This window comes from Eucalyptus grandis, chromosome 3 (assembly GCF_016545825.1).
Source record: "Eucalyptus grandis isolate ANBG69807.140 chromosome 3, ASM1654582v1, whole genome shotgun sequence".
Classification (NCBI taxonomy): domain Eukaryota; kingdom Viridiplantae; phylum Streptophyta; class Magnoliopsida; order Myrtales; family Myrtaceae; genus Eucalyptus; species Eucalyptus grandis.
In genome coordinates, this window is record NC_052614.1 from 39,187,762 (window position 1) to 39,209,152 (window position 21,391).

Genomic DNA, 21,391 nt, shown 5'->3' on the forward strand with positions numbered 1-21,391 from the left:
TCGCATCCTCTCTGGTCACCGCATACACTCTTCCTTAAGCTGGGGATTGGTCAGGATTGTTTTGCGGTGTAGTCCTAGTTTGTAGTCCCATGTGCAATTGTTAGGGTTGTATCTCAACTGGTCGACACAAGTAGTTTCGCACCTAATGACCGTGTTGGCCACATTCCAAGCACGCTCCAGTTTGGCCAGGCACGGTGCTATCCCATGTTGCCTACCATAGAATTGGCACTTGCTGTGAAGATTATGCGCTGGCTTCCCAATACCATTTTTCTTGTTGGGAGGGATGGAGTGCTTTCCTCCTATTATCGGCTTCTTTCCAAATTGATGGTGGTCTCGATTAAATGCATATCGCGATCCAAGTGCGAAAATTCGTTCGACACATCCCTTTCAATCAACTAGACATTTTCATATAACTTGTTGTAGTATTTAAAGTTTAAGGGCGCCAACTAGCTACGGATTTCTAGCTTCAGGCCATCTCGGAATCTCCTCGCTCTATCTACCAGGTCCTCGATCATCTTGGTTAGTACTTTGACAACTTAGTGAACTTGGCTTTGTATGGACAAATGATTCTGGTAGAGTCATAGAAATTCTGCCATCTTTTGTTCTTGAGTGCACTCAGAAAAGTACTTTTTGTTGAATGCTTCAACGAAGACTCCCTATGTTGGGTCTGTGCCTTCAGAAAAGACCCTTCCTCAAATGGCTTCCCACTAGTCACTGGCATTACCTTAAAGTTGGTACACATTCAATGTCATCTTATCCTCCTTAGTGCACCTCAATAATGCAAGGTCTTATGTATCTCCTTGACCCATGAGGTTGCAACCTCAAGATCACTTTTCCTGGCGAATTGCGGCAACTTCGGCTTTATAAACTACTCCACTAGTTTATGAATCTGTCGGTCGCCATTCTTGTCTTTAGCTAACAAGGCATCATTATGAGCAACAATAGCGGTAGCAGCAGTAGCCTAATTATACGCCTACTATCCCATTATATTTCTAATTGCCTCTATGGCCTGCAAAATCCATATATTTGGGATTCCCTTGTGCCTTTCTTCTAGCACCTGTTTAGGCCGGAGCTGCCCTTCCTCTAGGCATTCTCGGGTCTAGGTTATTGATCTTTTAGAGTTATAAAGAGAGTTGGTTCTACAATCCCAACAACTCGATTAGGAATTCAGAACCATAATTTAGCAAAACAATCAGCAATCACAAGCATGGGGTGTTTTCCTAACTAACTATTCCAAAGTCTCAGTGCACCTTATCACTCTAGGTAATGACCAAACTTTGATACCAAGAAGACACAATATGTCATACCAAGAAAAACTTAGTAAGTAAACTCCTTAAATATCGTGTAGGAGAGTACTTCGCCTTGGAGACACCCTATATGTGTGGCTTAATTGTAGATGGCATATCAATAGCAAAACCTTTACTCTACATCATCTATAAGCATGAAATGAGCAACTCACCATATAACACCCTAAAAACATAACTAATAATTACATATATAATTATCTACGTGAATCCACAATTCTAGTAGGCACATGACAAATACGACTAATAATCCAAACAAAATATGTACAATGTATCCACAAGAGTCCAAATTATTATGATCTCTCACAGTCACAATCGATACTCATGCCGGTGGTCTTCCGGTGTTATCGAGCATCGTCCTACCCTATCAGGCATGACAATGTCTCGACCTCACTTGAAGATGACATTCAATTAAGAGCATCGCTCCAAAATCCATCTGCGAACGACATCTAGATCTCCACTGGGCATCTGAAATCCATTAGGTATTGTCCCTCATGGTCATGTGAATACATAACCATTTATGTGATCACTTGAGCTACCAACTACTCAAGCCAATTTTTAACTTTCGATTTAACTGATGCAAGAGTATTTAGTGCTCACATGTTATACACTAGCAATTTTTACACACCAAAATGCCATAAAATAATCCCCGATGATCACCCATTGATTAATTACTCACCAAAATAAGCATACGAAAACCTCCTTGCAATCACCCCTCAATTCCACACGATATCACACCAGGGATTTACTTCAAAATAAGTTATCACTTTTCAAAATAAGATATCACAAGCACTTATGACTTTCAAGATAAGCTATCACAAACGCTTATCACTATCTAAGATAAGCTATCACAATCACTTATCACTATTTAAGATAAGTTATCACAAGTACTTACTACTAGTTAAGATAAGCTATCACAAGCACTTATCACTATTGAAGATAAGCTATTGCAAGCACTTATCACGTATCGAGATAAGCTAACACTCTTACTTATCACTTATCAAGATAAGCTATTACACTTACTTATTACTTATCAAGATAAGCTATCACCCTTACTTATCACTTATCAAGATAAGTTATCACCTAATTCACCTATCTTTTAATCTATATCATTAATCTTAATCCTAACCCTAATCCCAAGCATAACTACCATCCTAATCAAGGAGAGAGAGAGATTGTGTGAGGGATAGAGAGTGTGAGAGTCGACAGAGAGAAATTTGGGTGGGGGGTTTAGTGGTGAGAGAGAGAAGGGGGAGAGAATGGGAGAAATGAGTGAGAGAATGAGGACTTCTCTTCCAAGTTTCCTTCAAGCATTAATGAACTTGGTACAAATTTTCTCAAATCGCTCTTGGCCAAGTCCTTCGAATGGCCACAAATTACTCTTGAAATCTTTCTATCCAATCTTCAATTAATGCAAGATTTGAAACATGTGTTATAATTGGAAATGAACTAGGAAAGCTAACTTGGTTGGTCTCTTGCCTTTCTTCTTCAAATGGGCACCCACCCTCTCTTTGAAGACAACAATTTTGTCTCATTAGGCCAACAAGCTTCTAGAAGGGGTAACTTACGGATTTAATTAGACTGTGCACATGGGTAAATTAATGCGCAAGCTTCCAAAAGAACAAGTGTGGGCTTAAATGGCTTTGGTGGGCCCTCTTGGCCGTCCATGGTGGGCGTGAGGCCCATTGGGCTAGCCCAGAGCTTGGGCCCTCATGGCTCCTCGTTCGCAGCCCATTTTCACTTTTCCCAAAATTCACGGTCCATCGACGTAAAATTGAATTTTTATCCTAAGATGACCGTCCTTTGCTTTTCCATTATTCGTTGATCATTGTCGTAATTCTACTCCTTAGATAGAGGTCGGATTGAGGATGTCCCATGATGGCACAGCGAGAATTTTAATTAAAGTTTCAGTGAGTTAGGGCATTCTCTTCCATGAGGAAATTGTGGAATTTCTCATTGATAGAACTTCGAGCTGCTCTCATTAAAATATTGACATAAGCATCATTTTGCGACACAAAGTCAGGCAACATCACGACCTCGAAGCATCCTATATCAATTTTCCTCTACAATCAAACAAATAAAGACAGTCAAAAAAGAGACCATACAATTGCTGGTACGCAGAATCTTCATAGTCATAGCAATGAGTTGTTACAGAATCTTAAAAATATAATGCACACTGCTGAATGCCATTTTTTTTTTTTTGGCAAATGCCATCTTGTTAACTAGCATTTAAAATTTAAAGGAAACAAAAGGAGAATTTCCAATGTTTTCACACCAACTTCTCCAAATCCACGACTGCTCCTCAATGTGGTCTTCTTCGATCGCCCGGAACCACAAACTCCAGAGCAGAGCACCTCCCTACCATAGTCGGCCGAACACGCATTTACTGGACTGATGTTGCTGGCGCAAAACCAACGGCCACCATTGGATACCGGCCACTCTCGAACACGAATACAATGATGCCCATCATAACAAAACAAAACCATAAAAAATCCAATCAAGCATCATAAGGAACTAGCATTCACTAGAAATCTTCATTTTATTTCTTCACAAATCTCCATTTTATAGCCCTTTCCTCCACGAATTGAGTTGTTCGAACGACGGTCCCTTTCTTTCCTCCCACTCTGCCGCTGACTTGTTGCTCTAAGCTCTTCAACTTGACTGACCACCTTGAGTTGTCAAATCGGCCGAAGCTTCCTTTCTGTCAATCCTTGGAGCGTCGGCCGGTTCTCCACCTCAATAGCAGTCCCTCGGGTGCCCTGCCTTGCACAGTCGAGCGAGGAGGAAGAAGAGGGGGGAAAGAGATGAGTGCGGGCCGGGCGATGAGGGAAGGAAGTGGGCTGGCCCGAGCCAAGGGAAGGGGGGGTGGTGAGGGGAAACAAAGGGAGGCCGGAGTCGGGCCGACCCTCTCCTTGGTTGCTATTTTTATTTTTTAGTTAATTATTGTTTAATTTTTTTTATATTTTTAGTGAAATTAGTAAATTTTAGCACCATTGATGCAAATTATCCTAATTCCTACATGCTGTGTAATTTAATGAAAATTCTTTTTGTTTAGGGCTAAAAATTAATCCGCAATTTTCTATGTAATTTAACCACAACTAAGTAAAATATAGGTGTTAAAAAACAAAAAAAAACTAAAAGTCATTCTAAAAAAAATAAAGAAAGAAAAGATGGTTAGTGGCTTTCTTCTTAACATAGTCTTTTGTATGAATTGATGATAATGAGCACAACTTGATTTCATGTAATATATTGTCATGATATTAAGTCCCAAAAGGTGCTGGTCACTTGCGCATTTGATTGCAACGTTGATCACAATTAAAAATAACCGTTTATAAGTGTGCATATGTAAACATGCACAAAAGTCATGTAACTTTTCTTATGATGACTTTGTAACCAACTTACATAGTTCATATTTGTCACTACTCATTTTGTAGCTGATTGATTGCGTAATAAGTTAATTTTTCGACTAGTAATTTCTATTCAACAATTTTATGATACACTTGTACATGACATTTTTTTTTTCTTTAAGTGTTCACGCCATCATTTCAATTACTTCCCACGGTGCATGTTACTTGTCTCGTGTCACACAAATCGGATAAGACATCATTTTCTAAAATGATGGGCATGTCTCCCCATTAAGTCATCGAAAAAAAAAGTAAAAGGCAATAAACCTTTCATTTTAAAACTCTTGTACATTTTGCATGGACAAATACCATCACTTGCCAAAAGAGAATTATTACTAGTATGTCCAACAAAATCTGCATGTACTATCGCAAATAGAAAAAATGGTTTCCAATAGATGAAGATATTTAGTGAAATCTCTAGTGTTAAGGCATTGAACGATAAATTTCAAGATTGACTCTTTCCTATGAATTGGTCCGAATGATTGAGTTTCAACCACGGTCAATGACTTTATATCATCGTGTGTGGAAAAAAGAAAAAAAACTAAAAAGTTGTTCTAAAAAAAATCCAAAAGAAAGAAAAGATGGTTAGTGGCTTTCTTCTTACCCAATTCTTACTCTTTTGTATGAATTGGTTTGGATGATTGAGGTTCAACCACGTTCAATGACTTTATGTCACTCTATTTGGCAAAAAGAAAAGAAAAAAGTAAAGAGTAGCTCTAAAAATAAACTCCAAAAGAAAGAAAAGATAGTTAGTGGCTTTCTTCTTGCCCACTTCGTACTCTTTCGCATGAATTGGTTCGGATGATTAAGGTTCAACCATGATCAATGACTTTGCATCACTCTATGTGGACAATAGAAAAAAAAAAATGTAAAAAGGGAAAAAACTCCAAAAGAAAGAAAAGATGGTTAATGGCTTTCTTCTTGCCCAATTCTTACTCTTTCATATGAATTGGTTTGGATGATTGAGGTTCAACCATGGTCAATGACTTTATATCACCTTATGTGGCAAATAGAAAAAAATTGCTCTAAAAAGAAACCCAAAGAAAGAAAAGATGGTTAGTGGCTTTCTTCTTAAATTCTTACCAAAATGCCCACGTTCATTTTATGTGACTCTATTTGGCAAAAAGAAAAGAAAAAGTAAAAAAATAAACTCCAAAAGAAAGAAAAGATAGTTAGTGGCTTTCTTCTTGCCCACTTCGTTCTTTCGCATGAATTGGTTCGGATGATTAAGGTTCAACCATGAAATGCAAAACATATGGCGTTGGATTTTTCAACCATGGACTTTATATCATTATGTGGAAAAAAAAATAAATAAATAAATTAAATTAAATTTAAAATTAGATTTAGTTAAAATATTAAAAATGATAATTTTAAAATTAGATTTAGTCAGAATATTTATAAAATAATAATTTTAAAATTAAATTTAGTTAAAATACTTAAAAATTAAAAATTTTAAAAATAATTCAAAAATAATTAATTTAAAATTATATTTAGTTAAAATATTGAAAAATAATAATTTTAAAATTAAATTTAGTTAAAATATTAAAAAATAATAATTTTAAAATTAAAAATTAAAAAAAGAAAAATAGTTAAAATTAGATTTAGTTAAAAATTTTAAAAAAAATAATTTAAAATTTAATTTAGTTAAAATATTAAAAATTAAAAATTTTAAAATAAATTTTTTAAAAATAAAAAAAGAATAATTTTAAATTAGATTTTGCCCAAATATTAAAAAATAATAATTTTAAATTAAATTTAGCAAAATATTAAAAACTTTATAACTTAAAAATTAAAAATTTTAAAAAAATGAATTAATAAAATTAATAAAATTAATAAAATTAATAAAAAAAGGGGGCCTTCTTGCCCAAAAATAAACTCAATGACTTTAAAAGAGGGAGTCTTAGCCATTCTTCGCCCCCTTTTTTTAAATTTTTTTAATTTTAAAATTATTATTTTTTAATATTTTAGCTAAATTTAATTTTAAAATTATTTTTTAAAAATATTTTAACTAAAAATTATTTTAAAATTATTTTTTTATTTTTATAAATTTTATTTTTTTAAAATTTTATTTTATAAAAATTTTAACTAATTTTAATTTTAATTTTTTTAATTTTTAACTAAATCTCATTTGAAAATTATTTTTTTAATTATTTAAATTTTTTTAATTTTAAAATTATTATTTTTTAATATTTAACTAAATTTAATTTTAAAATTATTATTTTTTGGCAATATTTTAACTAAATGTAATTTTAAATTAATTATTATTTGAATTATTTTTATATTTTTTTGTAATTTTAAAATTATTATTTTTTAATATTTTAACTAAATTTAATTTTAAATTTATTATTTTTTAAATATTTTAACTAAATCTAATTTTAAAATTTTTATTTTTTAATATTTTAACTAAATCTAATTTTAAATTTAATTTATTTAATTTATTTATTATTTTTTTTAAAGAGTAGCTCTAAAAATAAACTCCAAAAGAAAGAAAAGATAAAACTTTCTTCTTGCCCACTTCGTTTTTCGCATGAATTGGTTCATTTATTCAACCATGACCAATGACTTTGTGTCACTCTATGTCGCAAATAGAAAAAATGTAAAAAGTAGTTCTAGAAAGAAACTCCAAAAGAAAGAAAAGATGGTTAATGGCTTTCTTCTTGCCCAATTCTTACTCTTTCATATGAATTGGTTTGGATGATTGAGGTTCAACCATGGTCAATGACTTTATATCACCTTATGTGGCAAATAGAAAAAAAAAGTAAAAAGTTGCTCTAAAAAGAAACCCCGAAAGAAAGAAAAGATGGTTAGTGGCTTTCTTCTTACCCAATTCTTACTCTTTTGTATGAATTGGTTTGGATGATTGAGGTTCAACCACGTTCAATGACTTTATGTCACTCTTTTTTTGAATGTGGCAAAAAGAAAATAAAAAGTAAAGAGTAGCTCTAAAAATAAACTCCAAAAGAAAGAAAAGATAGTTAGTGGCTTTCTTCTTGCCCACTTCGTACTCTTTCGCATGAATTGGTTCGGATGATTAAGGTTCAACCATGATCAATGACTTTGTGTCACTCTATTCGAAATAGAAAAATGTAAAAAGTAGTTCTAGAAAGAAACTCCAAAAGAAAGAAAAGATGGTTAATGGCTTTCTTCTTGCCCAATTCTTACTCTTTCATATGAATTGGTTTGGATGATTGAGGTTCAACCATGGTCAATGACTTTATATCACCTTATGTGGCAAATAGAAAAAAAGTAAAAAGTTGCTCTAAAAAGAAACCCCAAAAGAAAGAAAAGATGGTTAGTGGCTTTCTACTCGCCCAATTCTCACTCTTGTGATATTTAAAAGAAAAGAAGAACTTGAAAGTAGACTAGTGTAGTTTCTCAGAAAAATTCAGCTAAAATGATGATATAAGCTGCAAAATCTCCTTCACTAATTTATAATTCAACCGCAAAGACTTACATTCAAGTTAAAAAATAATTATTTGGTAAAATCATCCTTCCTCCTCTTTTCCAAGCTAATCTATCTAGAAATCTTAAGGTATTTTAAGTACATAATTTGAAAAATCCTCTCTATACCAACATAGTAGCAAAAGTGCACTAGAAATCATAAATCTTTGTGTAGAATGCATTTGAGTCCTAATTACTTGATGACGCAATTGAGTCATCATCCTTTGCAAAGAGTAAAATCAGGTCATTTTCCATGGAGAATGTAGAGACTTGCTCAAATAGCACTTGAAGGCTATGCGGTAACCTTTAATTTCATATCTTAATATAGGTTTAGACTTTATGACATGATGACCACCCACATAATGGTTTTAGCATGCAAGTTCCTCCATTTGGACCTGAATATTCAACCCAACCAGGAAATTTACGCATCCTTTTCTTCCGTGAATTAAGCTTACTATGCTGGAGTGCTTGTCAAATTTCATAATTCCACGAAAAGAATACATATTTAGTCAAGTCTAACTCAGTGACCGCAAGTACTAGATTGAAAGTTACGCTGTCCAAGTTGACAAGGACATCGACCCATAACTTCATTAAAGCACCAAAGGAGACAAGTGCTTCGAGGAAAATAAGAGACAAATATCATAAATATGGCATAACTGATGTCATGGCAGAACAAATACGGTGCTTCAATTACTTCTCATGATGAACGTTAATTGCCTCGTGCCACACATATCGAATAAGACATCGTTTTCAAAAATAACGAGCATGGCTCCCAATTAAAGTCATCAATAGGGCAATAGTAAGCTTTCATTTCCAAACTCTTGTATATTTTGCATCGATAGATACCTTCACATGCAAAACAAGAAATATTTCTAGTATGTCCAGCACAATCCCCATGTACCATCACATCAGGTTTTCGATTGAGTGATAAATTTCAGGATTGACACTTTCGCGTAAATTGGTCCAGATGATTGAGGTTCAACCATGGTCAATGACTTTATATCACTCTATGCGGGCAAAAAGAAAAAAAGGTAAAAAGTTGCTCTTTAAAGAAAGTTAAAAAAAAAGGAAAAAGAAAAGATGGTTAGTTGCTTTCTTCTGGCCCAATTCTTACTCATACAATGTTTAAAAGGAAAGAAGAACTTGAAAAATAGACTCGTGTTATTTTGGCAAAAAAATTCAGCTAAATGACAATACAAGCCTCAAAATTTCCTTTAATGATTTATAGTTCAACCGCAATGACCTATATTCAAATTAAACATGAACTTATTTGGTAAAATCATCCTACTTCCTCTCTTTCGAGCCAATTTGTATAGAAAAAATCCCCCCACACCAACATAACAATCAAAGTGCACCAGAAATCTTAAATTTTTGCACAGAATACAATCGAGTCCTAATTACTTTATGACCCAATCAAATCATCAGCCTTTGCAAAGAGTAAAATCAAATCTTTTCTACGGAGAATGTCAAAACTTGCCTGAATTGCACTCGAAGCCTTTGTGGCAACATTTAATTTCACTTCTTAATATAGGTTTAAACTTTATGAGTTGATAACACCCCCATAATGGTTTTAGCGGGCAAGTTCCTCCATTTGGACCTAAATATTCAACCCAACCCAACCAGGAAATTTACGCATCCGTGTCTTCCGTGTTTTAAACTTACCATAATTCCATGAAAATAATACATATTTAGTCAAAATCTAACTCAGCAACCACAAGTTCTAGTGGATTGAAAGTCGCTGTCTAAGTTGACAAGGACATCGACCCATAATCTCATCCAAGCACCAAACGAGACGGGTGCTTCAAGGAAAATAAAACACAAATATGGTACCTAGTCTCCAAAATCTTACATTATTTCTATTCATTACTAACAATCAATGCACTCTAGAATCATTGATCCATATTGTGATTAACGATATACTTTAGATCAACTAATGATGTGCACATCTCAATAGACACATCAATATTGTGGATAAAATCGAGAATGCGAACCTAGCTAGGTTAAAAGAAATATAAGTCTTGACTATCGGACTATTTGGTACATGCTTCATTGCATCACATCCACACAACAATCAAAGATGAACAAAGATGCACACAAATTCTAGAACATACACCAAACTAATTGGAAGACCATCTAAAATTGTCAAAATACTAATGCGTCACACGATGTACCCATTCATTAGTTTTGGGCATTGAAATGTCAGGTTTAAGGAGAAAACTATAATTGACTTTGCCTCCAAGGTAAGCCTCTTGCAACCCTATATGCATGGTAGGAAATTTGCTACTATGGACAGCCTTTTACACTTAGGTGTTGCAACCTTTCTTGAGGTGAACCACATGGGGAAAACTAACATATTGCTGAGCAGGAATGATAGACCCTCTTACAAGGCAACACTTGTGTTTAACCCGGGCTCTCCCAAGCCCATTTAACCGCAACTTGAGTTCTTGATTGAACTTGCAAGTAAACTTACCCTAGAGCCGCCACCAATATTTTATGGATCAATTAGAAATCCAACTAAGGTATCATAGTCTACCTTATTTTTGCAAACTAGAGATTCATTAATATAATGAAGGCCAAGCCTGTGGTTCCTCTCATTTGCAATTACACTAGAGACGATCAACTTCCTTCGAAGGAAACTTCTCGCAGTCTCCCTCATCCTGGCCCCTTCATTGAATGAGCAAATCTGCTTGCCTCTTGTTAGTTGCAAGACACTGGATTTTTCGCTCGATTCTCTCGAGAAACATTTTCATCAATCAATGGACTCTCGAGTAGATTTCAGAGAAATAGGGTTTGACAGAATTATCAATTAAAGTGCTTATGGATACTAGAATCAATCACATATGGAGGATGTTGATGCAGGTAATATGGTATAGTAATTGGTAACCGAGGAAGCCATAGATATCAAAATATTAATGCATCACAAACTGTCCAGATTCATTAGTATTAGGCATTGAAATGTCAGGTTTAAGGAGAAAAGCAAATTGACATTGCCTACCAGCTAAGTTCCAAACCAGGACAAAACCCCTTACTTTCTATAAATTATTGTGGTCTTATTCTTCTTCAAGCTCTCACTCGAAATCATATCAAATGGAGAATGCGGGAGTATTTTTCACTATGCTTCAAAAGAAAGTAGTGACGTTTTCCACGGATTTTAACAGTAGAGATTTCGAAGCCATTGTCCTTATCCTTTTTGGACAAGAAGCCTAAATTCGTTGTTGAAGAGAGTCCACATGACACGCACAAAACTCACGTAATTTTCTCCGTCAAACATCAACTTTATCAAATTGGTGTCCATGATGCATTTCATTTAAATTAATTAATGAAAGGATGACGATAAACATATCAAATACAATAGGATCTAATTGGACCAAATGAAAGTTTCGGCACAACATTTCACATTAATTAAAAGTGATTTAATTGAATCAATTAAAAATTCAAATATGACAAGACACATGGATAAAAGTTGATAGACTACTAGTATCATTATCTCTTCTAGCAATAGAAACTTCCAATCACTCCCTATGGGAAGGTTACGGCATTCATCACAAAACCTTTTCACATTCGTGCTTTGGAGCATTAGTCAAAGGTCCATTTATACTCTCGTAGAGTTGAAAATAAGTGTGTACATGTAAACATAAAGAATGGGCTACTAAATTAAACGTGATTGAGGGGTTCTCCAACTTCCCCTGGTTCATGGAAGATCTCACTACATGATTATGGTTTGGGTTAATTTGTGGGGTATTGTGAATAGCATCCTTTTAATTGTTAAAGAGCCAATGAGTTGGGATTATCATAATAGAGCTTTTACGCTCAAAACAAAATTTCAATTTATGAATATATCTGAAATGTGGATCGTATGGTTTGTTAGGTCTCTCACATTGAATAGCAACCTACTGTTTTTCCATAGAGACCCCATGTGGGGCATCGTTTGGTAGTTAGTCTTTCTTTACAATTTTTTTTTTTTATTTAAATTGGGACAATCATTTGGTTCTTTTTGATATTAAATACTGAGAACAGGTCCTAATTAGCTAACCTTCTATTGATGCACTCAAAAGGTACACTGTTCATAATGGAGAAGTTCATCTTCATAGCATTTCTTGATGTTATGTTGGCTTCCCTATCAATGTTTCAGCCTGTCATATGTTCTAGCAACTTCACTGATCAAGTGGCTCTTCTCCACTTCAAATCGGCGATCGAAGTCGACCCGACAAACACGATCAAAGGTGGCAATTGGACCACCGAAGCAAATTTCTGTGAATGGATTGGCGTCATTTGCAGCAACCGCAGGCAGAGAGTCACAACTTTAAATCTCTCGTACATGGGTCTCCAGGGGAGGCTCTCTCCTTATCTAGGCAATCTTTCTTTCCTGGCTTCTCTTGATCTTCGCAACAATAGTTTCCATGGGAGAATTCCTATAGAAATTGGTCATTTGCGCCGCCTAAAAAAACTCGTGCTCAAATTTAACCAGTTTGAAGGAAACATTCCTCCTAACTTAGCCCAATGCCAAAATCTCGAAAATATGTCACTCGTAGGGAATAGGCTAACGGGTGGCATACCGAGAGAATTTGGCGCCTTCCCTAAGTTACAACTACTATAACTTAGCCTCAACCCCTTACGTGGTCAAATTCCAAGCCTCCTGGGCAATATATCAACATTGCAGGTCATTGGTTTGTCCTCGGCCAATCTCACAGGCTCGATTCCTCCGACACTTTTCAATAGATCACTCACCATTGTTGACTTGATGCATAATGATCTCTCAGGGGGTCTTCCCTCTAATCTTTGCTCCTGCTGGCCTAGCATTCAGATGCTTCTACTATCTGATAACCAGTTCAACGGCGTGATACTAGAGACGCTAACCCAATGCAAAGAGCTTCTCATATTGTCGTTGTCATCCAATCGTTTTCAGGGAAGCTTTCCTCGAGACATTGACAGGTTGCAAAAGCTACAGGAGCTCTACCTCAGTGAAAGCAACTTGACTGGCACGATTCCTCGAACCATCGGTAACATGTCAAGCCTGCAATTTTTGGATGTAACATCTAACTATATCGGAGGTGACATTCCGAGTGAGATTGGCAAGTTGGTCAATCTGAAATATTTGTTCCTTCAGCGCAATTTGCTAACAGGCAAAGTGCCTCAAGAAATTTTTAATGTTTCTTCTCTACGAACACTTAGTTTGTCCTCCAATTCCCTCTCTGGAAGCTTTTTCCCGGGTAGCGAACAGAGCCTTCCAAATTTGGAAAACTCTTTTTAAGTCTTAATAGTTTTGGTGGCAACATCCCACAATATATTTCAAATTTTACGAACCTAATAGTTTTCAGTGCCGGGTACAATCAACTCAGCGGACCCATACCCATGAGTTTGGGCAACTTGAAGAACCTCAGAGTCTTTGAGGCTGGATCAAATCAGCTAACAGGTGAGACTCATAGTTCGGAGCTTAGTTTTCTATCTGCTTTATCAAATTGCCAATCGCTGCGATTCTTGGCTCTGGGAAGCAACCCACTTTGCGGCTCCATACCAAAATCTATCAAAAACTTCTCGAGTTCCCTACAAATTCTATATGCTCACAACTGTCAAATTAGAGGTCGCATTCCCCAGGAAATGGGTTCCTTGAAGAGATTGACTGCACTATGGTTGAATGACAACGATCTAGATGGCAACATTCCATCATCAATCAGAGGACTAGAAAGCTTGCAAATGCTGTATCTCGAGAACAACCATCTCGAAGGACCGATCCCTGATGAGATATGCAACTTGACAAGTTTAGGAAATTTGTTGCTCCAACAAAATAGTTTATCGGGATCAATCCTGAATTGCATTGGAAACTTGAGCAGCCTTCAAAAGTTTGTAGTAAGTTGGAATAACTTGACATCGATCGTACCGGTTAGCCTGTGGAGTCTTCAAGGACTCATCTTCCTCGATTTGTCACACAATTCTTTCATTGGAGGGCTACCATTGGATATAGGGAAAATGAGAGCTATGAACGGCATCGATCTTTCTCGAAATCGACTTACCGGCACCATACCTAGTTCCATCCAGGGGTTAGAGAGCCTTGTTTCTCTCAACTTGTCAGGGAACTCGTTTGAAGGATCAATACCGTCATCGATCGGTGACCTCAAAGGGTTGGAGTTCCTCGATCTCTCCTACAATGAGTTGTCAGGTGCAATACCCAAGTCTCTGGAAGAACTTAGGTTTCTGCAAAATTTGAACTTGTCCTTTAATAGGCTGTCGGGAGAAATTCCTAATGGCGGATCCTTTGGAAATTTCTCAGCTCTCTCCTTCATTGGGAATGAAGCGCTCTGTGGAAATGCAATATTTGAAGTCCCAACTTGCAAAGTAAATGAAAAGAAATCATCAAGGGACAAGCGGCTATGGTTACTATACGTTATGTTGCCAATTGCATCTGCTATACTTTCGGTCATTGTCATTTGCTTGCTTAGAAAGCTTGGAAACACGATTAAAAGAGCTCCAGTTTCGGTGGGCATCCTGCTTGGAATTAACCACCCAATGATAACATATCGGGAGCTTTGCTCAGCTACGAACAATTTCAGCGAAAGCAACTTACTCGGAGCAGGAAGCTTTAGCTCTGTATACAAAGGGACTCTGGCCAATAGGACTGATGTTGCGGTCAAAGTACTAAATCTCCATATTGAAGGCGCCTTGAAAAGTTTTGACGCAGAATGCGAGGTTTTCCGTAAAATCCGGCACTGGAATCTCGTCAAGGTGATTAGCTCTTGCACGAATGCCGATCTAAGAGCTCTGGTGCTGCAATATGTGCCCAATGGGAGCTTGGAGAAGTGGCTCCACTCCAATAACCGCAACTTGGGTCTCCATCAGCGAGTGAATTTAGTGGTCGACATCGCAACGGCACTCGATTATCTCCACCATCGCCAACCAGAACCCATTGTGCACTGTGATCTGAAGCCTAGCAATGTTCTTCTAAATGAGGACATGGTCGCACAAGTCTGCGACTTTGGAATTGCAAAGATTTTGGCTAAGAACAAGCTTGAAACACAAACCCAAACTCTCGGCACGATTGGATACGTTGCTCCAGGTATATTTGTCAAAATTTTAACTAATTCGGGCCTTTGATTCCCAGTATAATGGTACAATATAATCGAGATACATTAACACTCGTATGCCTCTCGATCTTATTATTTATGCCCCAAAAAGAAAAAAGATCCATCGCTGATGTTCTTTTTTTCACAAACTATGATGCTTGCAGAGTACGGTTTGGAAGGAAAAGTCTCGACAAAAGGAGATGTTTATAGTTTTGGCATATTACTGTTGGAAGTGATAACTAGTAAGAAGCCAACTGATGAAATGTTCAATGCGGATATGAGCTTGAGGCAATGGGTAGGTGCAGCGACTCCAGACAGAGTGCTTGACATCATGGATAGCAAACTCATTAGCATGAAACATGAAGATTTGACGCCTCCGGAACTCGAGAGTATAGTTTTATCGATCCTAGAGTTAGGATTAGAATGCTCGAAGGACTTGCCTGAGGAAAGAATGGACATGAAAACTATCATGGTTAAGCTCAACAAGATCAAGTTGTCACTACTTGACAAGAAAATAAGGTAGAGAGCAGTACGTAGAATATGGGCATAGTATCATCTTAGTTTGTACACGGTCATTTCGTTTTCACGGCATTCTGTATAGCCATCTGCTATAAAGTTTCTAATCTTCCGAGTTTTCTGAATCGGAGAAAAACAATTAAAATCGCGACAACATTTTCATGCGTTGACATTGACCCAACGAAATTCTCAACTCATGTCCGACTTCGGAAGGTATAACACCCATCTCAATGTCAGAATGTCGAAATGAATGTTTAGAACTAATTCTTCATTGCGACATTCAGCAGAGCCTCGATATTTTCGGCTTCTGGATTGCCGTACAGACTTTTTAAAATCCCTATTTTTAGTATAATCACCACCTAATCTACAAGACCTCCCACCTTATTGTAAGTCATAAATAAATTGAACACGACCTTAGTGGTATAAAAAATAGGTCTGCACTGGAAAATTTCACTGCCGCTATTTTAAATTACATTATAGTTCAATAATGTCATTTTCGTATCAAACAGTTAAAAAACACAAAACAAAACAAATGAAGAAAATTCATTAGTATGACATAAAAAGGCATAAAAAAAATACTTATCTAGAATAAATCATCGGCTGTCATCTCGACATCTTGATTGAGATTGTAACTGGCCCGTCGGCCTTCCTCATCGAATTCATTATCAATCACAAAATCATTATTAGTACTACCAACAAATTTGTCGCTTAGGTGATATCTGGAGTTTAGGATTAAATATTTTAGGCTGGGCATTACTAATTTTGACCCAAATTTAATTTTTGTATGGGCTACTTTTGTGATTTAACGTTCAGGAATAAAATTTTAAGATCTTGACGGGCAATCTAAAATGGTTTTTATCTCTAACCCCTTTTCCGTGTGATAGGGATTGTTTAGTAGATTTGGGATCGTATGTCATTGATCGTACAATCTGAACCACAATTTTAACAACCATGTCGTCGTATGCTACTAGCAGTAGCACCCGGAATGACTTGCTTGATCAATTGTAGACTTGCTTGATCAATTGTAGCCTATATTAAGGGTGAATATGTGACCGGTGCACTTGAGGGACACTCCGACACGTCCGGACACATGGTCAACGAGTGTCGAAAAATTCGACACGTGGTCAACTCTCTTCGACACGCTCCGACACGCGATTCCGACACGCACGAGGTCAATTTTAAAAATTTCTAATACTTGAGGGGTCAAAATATAAATATACACAAAATAAATAATAAAAGAAGTAATAAAATTGCTATAAATATACACGCACGGGGTCAATCTTTTTTTTTTTTTTTTTCAGTTTTGTTTTTTTAGAATTGTTTTATTTTTTAAAAGTCTTTTCCTATGAAAGAAGTAATAAAAAAAATTCTATATACGATAAATAAATAAATTTAAAAATATCATTTCAGCATTTGTCTTTAAACAATTTTTTTTTCCTCTAAGTTTTGTGTGTTATTGTAACAAATTAAAATAATGAATGATATTATTTAATATTTTTCATGTGAATTAATTCTAGGTTGTTTTTATTATTATTTATTAATGTATTTATATATAAAAATATATTTAATTTATAACGTGTCGGAACGTGTCGAAATTCTCTATTTTTAAGAAATGACATGTCGGCGTGTCGTGTCGTGTCGTGTCGCGTGTCCATGTTGGTGCTACATAGCCAATTCAAGAAATATGGTTATCCATTTAAGAGAAAATTTCAAATAAGGACCCGAACTGAATCTATTTTTCTCAAATAAGGACCCAAAGTGGACCCATTGTTTTAAATAAGGACCTGAAGTGAATTTTATATCAAATAAGGACCCAAAATGATGAAGTTAATCTCTATTGAGGACCTTAGTTTGCCGGTAGACATTTTTTGGCAATTAAAATAGGGGCAATTTTGTCATAAATTTGTGATTGGAAAAAAAAAGGAAAAAATCTAAATTAATTAAGGAAAAAATCTAAATTAATTAAGTTTACATTTTCTTCTTTCTTCTCCTACGCTGCTCCTCAACCAAATCGTTGTCCGGTCATCATCGCGACTAGATTCTCGTCGCTCCTCGCCTTGCTCGACTGGTGGAGAATTTGGGTCTCCACAAACAAACAAAGAAGCATATGGTTTTCTTCTTGTTTTTGAATTTGTGCCTCAACCGGCGGAGAATTTGGGTCTTCGACTTTGCAGAGGATGGGTACAAAGAATGGGAGAACTTCGTTCTTTGACTTTGCAGAGGATGGGTACAAGGAAAGGAGAGACCGTAGAAAACCTAGGGTTTGTTTGTTTCTGTTTTAGGATTTGTTAATTTTCCCTATTTTTTTTGGACAAATGAGAATTATTAATGTCCAACAAAATTTGCGTGTACTATCGCAAAAAGGTTTCCAATAGATCAAGATATTTAGTGAAATCTCTAGTGTTAAGGCATTGAGCGATAAATTTCAAGATTGACTCTTTCCTATGAATTGGTCCGAATGATTGAGGTTCAACCACGGTCAATGACTTTATATCATCGTGTGTGGCTAAAAGAAAAAAAACTAAAAAGTTGTTCTAAAAAAAATCCAAAAGAAAGAAAAGATGGTTAGTGGCTTTCTTCTTACCCAATTCTTACTCTTTTGTATGAATTGGTTTGGATGATTGAGGTTCAACCACGTTCAATGACTTTATGTCACTCTATGTGGCAAAAAGAAAAGAAAAAAGTAAACAGTAGCTCTAAAAATAAACTCCAAAAGAAAGAAAAGATAGTTAGTGGCTTTCTTCTTGCCCAATTCGTACTCTTTCGCATGAATTGGTTCGGATGATTAAGGTTCAACCATGATCAATGACTTTGTATCACTCTATGTCGCAAATAGAAAAAAAGTAAAAAGTAGTTCTAGAAAGAAACTCCAAAAGAAAGAAAAGATGGTTAATGGCTTTCTTCTTGCCCAATTCTTACTCTTTCATTTGAATTGGTTTGGATGATTGAGGTTCAACCATTGTCAATGACTTTATATCACCTTATGTGGCAAATAGAAAAAAAAAGTAAAAAGTTGCTCTAAAAAGAAACCCCGAAAGAAAGAAAAGATGGTTAGTGGCTTTCTACTTGCCCAATTCTCACTCTTGCAATATTTAAAAGAAAAGAAGAACTTGAAAGGTAGACTAGTGTAGTTTCTCAGAAAAATTCAGCTAAATGACGATATAAGCTGCAAAATCTCCTTCACTAATTTATAATTCAACCGCAAAGACTTACATTCAAGTTAAAAAATAATTATTTGGTAAAATCATCCTTCCTCCTCTTTTCCAAGCTAATCTATCTAGAAATCTTAAGGTATTTTAAGTACATAATTTGAAAAATCCCTCTATACCAACATAGTAGCAAAAGTGCAGTAGAAATCATAAATCTTTGCATAGAATGCATATGAGTCCTAATTACTTGATGACCCGATTGAGTTGTTATCCTTTGCAAAGAGTAAAATCAGGTCATTTTCCATGGAGAATGTAGAGACTTGCTCAAATAGCACTTGAAGGCTATGCAGCAACCTTTACTTTCACTTCTTAATATAGGTTTAGACTTTACGACTTGATGACCACCCACATAATGGTTTTAGTAGGCAAGTTCCTCCATTTGGACCTGAATATACAACTCAACCAGGAAATTTACGCATCCTTTTCTTCCATGAATTAAGCTTACTATGCTGGAGTGCTTGTCAAATTTCATAATTCCATGAAAAGAATACATATTTAGTCAAATCTAACTCAGTGACCACAAGTACTAGATTGAAAGTTACGCTGGCCAAGTTGATAAGGACATCAACCCATAACTTCATCCAAGCAGCAAAGGAGACAAGTGATTCGAGGAAAATAAGAGACAAATATCATAAATATGGTATAACTGATGTCATGGCAGAACAAATACGGTGCTTCAATTACTTCCCATGATGAACGTTAATTGCCTCGTGCCATATATATCGAATAAGACATCGTTTTCAAAAATAACGAGCATGGCTCCCAATTAAAGTCATCAATAGGGCAATAGTAAGCTTTCATTTCCAAACTCTCGTATATTTTGCATGGACAGATACCTTCACATGCAAAACAAGAAATATTTCTAGTATGTCCAACACAATCCCCATGTACCATCACATCAGGTTTTCAAATGAGTGATATATTTCAGGATTGACACTTTCGCGTAAATTGGTCCGGATGATTGAGGTTCAACCATGGTCAATGACTTTATATCACTCTATGTGGCAGAAAGAAAGAAAAAGGTAAAAAGTTGCTCTTCAAAGAAAGTTAAAAAAAAGGAAAAAGAAAAGATGGTTAGTGGCTTTCTTCTTGCCCAATTCTTACTCATACAATGTTTAAAAGAAAAGAAGAACTTGAAAAATAGACTCATGTTATTTTGGCAAAAAAATTCAGCTAAATGATGATATAAGCCTCAAAATTTCCTTTAATGATTTATAGTTCAATCGCAATGACCTATATTCAAATTAAACATGAACTTATTTGGTAAAATCATCCTACTTCCTCTCTTTCGAGCCAATTTGTATAGAAAAAATCCCCCAAACCAACATAACAATCAAAGTGCACCAGAAATCTTAAATCTTTGCACATAATACAATTGAGTCCTAAAGTTACTTTATGATCCAATTGAGTCATCAACCTTTTCAAAGAAACTAAAATCAAGTCTTTTCTATGGAGAATGTCACACGCTCCGACATGTCCCGAAACTTGCCCCACACGCGAGTCCAGAATTCCGACATGCACGCACGGGGTCAATTTTAAAAATTTCTAATACTTGTGGGATCAAAATATAAATATACACAAAAGAAGTAATAAAAGAAGTAATAAAAATGCTATAAATATACACGCATCAATTTTTTTTTTCAGTTTTTTTTTTAGAATTGTTTTAGTTTTTTTAAAAGTCTTTTACTATGAAAGAAGTAAAAAAATGCTATATATGATAAATAAATAAATTTAAAAATATCATTTCAATTTTCTTTAAACAATGTTTCTTCTCTAAGTTATATGTATTATTATAACAAATTAAAATAATAGGTTTAAACTTTTAATTCTAGTTGACAACACCCCCAAAATAATGGTTTTAGCGGGTAAGTTCCTCCATTTGGCCCTAAATATTCAACCTCATTTGGACCCAACCAGGAAATTTACGCATCCTTGTCTTCCGTGTTTTAAACTTATTATGCTGGAGTGCATAATTCCATGAAATAATATATATTTAGTCAAAATCTAACTCAGCAACCACAAGTTCTAGTGGATCGAAAGTCGCTGTCTAAGTTGACAAGGACATCGACCCATAATCTCGTCCAAGCACCAAATGAGATAGGTGCTTCAAGGAAAATAAAAAACAAATATGGTACCTAGTCTCCAAAATCTTACATTATTTCTATTCATTACTAACAAGCAATGCACTCTAGAATCATTGATCCATATGGTGATTAACGATATACTTTAGATCAACCAATGCTGTGCACATCCCAATAGACACATCAATATCGTGGATAAAATTGAGAATGCGAACCTAGCTAGGTTAAAAGAAATATAAGTCTTGACTATCGGACTATTTGGTACATGCTCCATTGCATCACATCCACACAACAATCAAAGATGAACAAAGATGCACACAAATTCTAGAACATACACCAACTAATTGGAAGACCATCTAAAATTGTCAAAATACTAAT

General features: G+C 35.4%; 1 protein-coding gene across 2 annotated transcripts; it reads left to right on the plus strand.

Annotated features, from left to right (window-relative positions):
- Nucleotides 1–12,202: 12,202 nt before the first annotated feature.
- Nucleotides 12,203–15,862, plus strand: LOC120291424 (receptor kinase-like protein Xa21). 2 transcript variants are annotated; one of them, XM_039308759.1, is made up of 3 exons: nt 12,203–14,306; nt 14,418–15,200; nt 15,372–15,862. In XM_039308759.1, the coding sequence occupies exons 1-3, from the start codon at nt 13,502–13,504 to the stop codon at nt 15,728–15,730; spliced, it is 1,947 nt and encodes a 648-aa protein (XP_039164693.1). In that variant the 5' UTR covers nt 12,203–13,501; the 3' UTR covers nt 15,731–15,862. The 2 variants fall into 2 exon arrangements, with proteins under 2 accessions (XP_039164693.1, XP_039164692.1); XM_039308758.1 differs by having other exon boundaries at nt 12,203–15,200.
- Nucleotides 15,863–21,391: the final 5,529 nt, after the last annotated feature.

What these genes read in the sequence shown, in the direction of transcription:
- LOC120291424 (XM_039308758.1), top strand. Translation starts at nt 13,502, where the DNA reads ATGAGTTTGGGCAACTTGAAGAACCTCAGAGTCTTTGAGGCTGGATCA. An exon ending in GATTGGATACGTTGCTCCAG is followed by an intron (nt 15,201 to 15,371) that starts GTATATTTGTCA and finishes TGATGCTTGCAG; the next exon opens with AGTACGGTTTGGAAGGAAAA.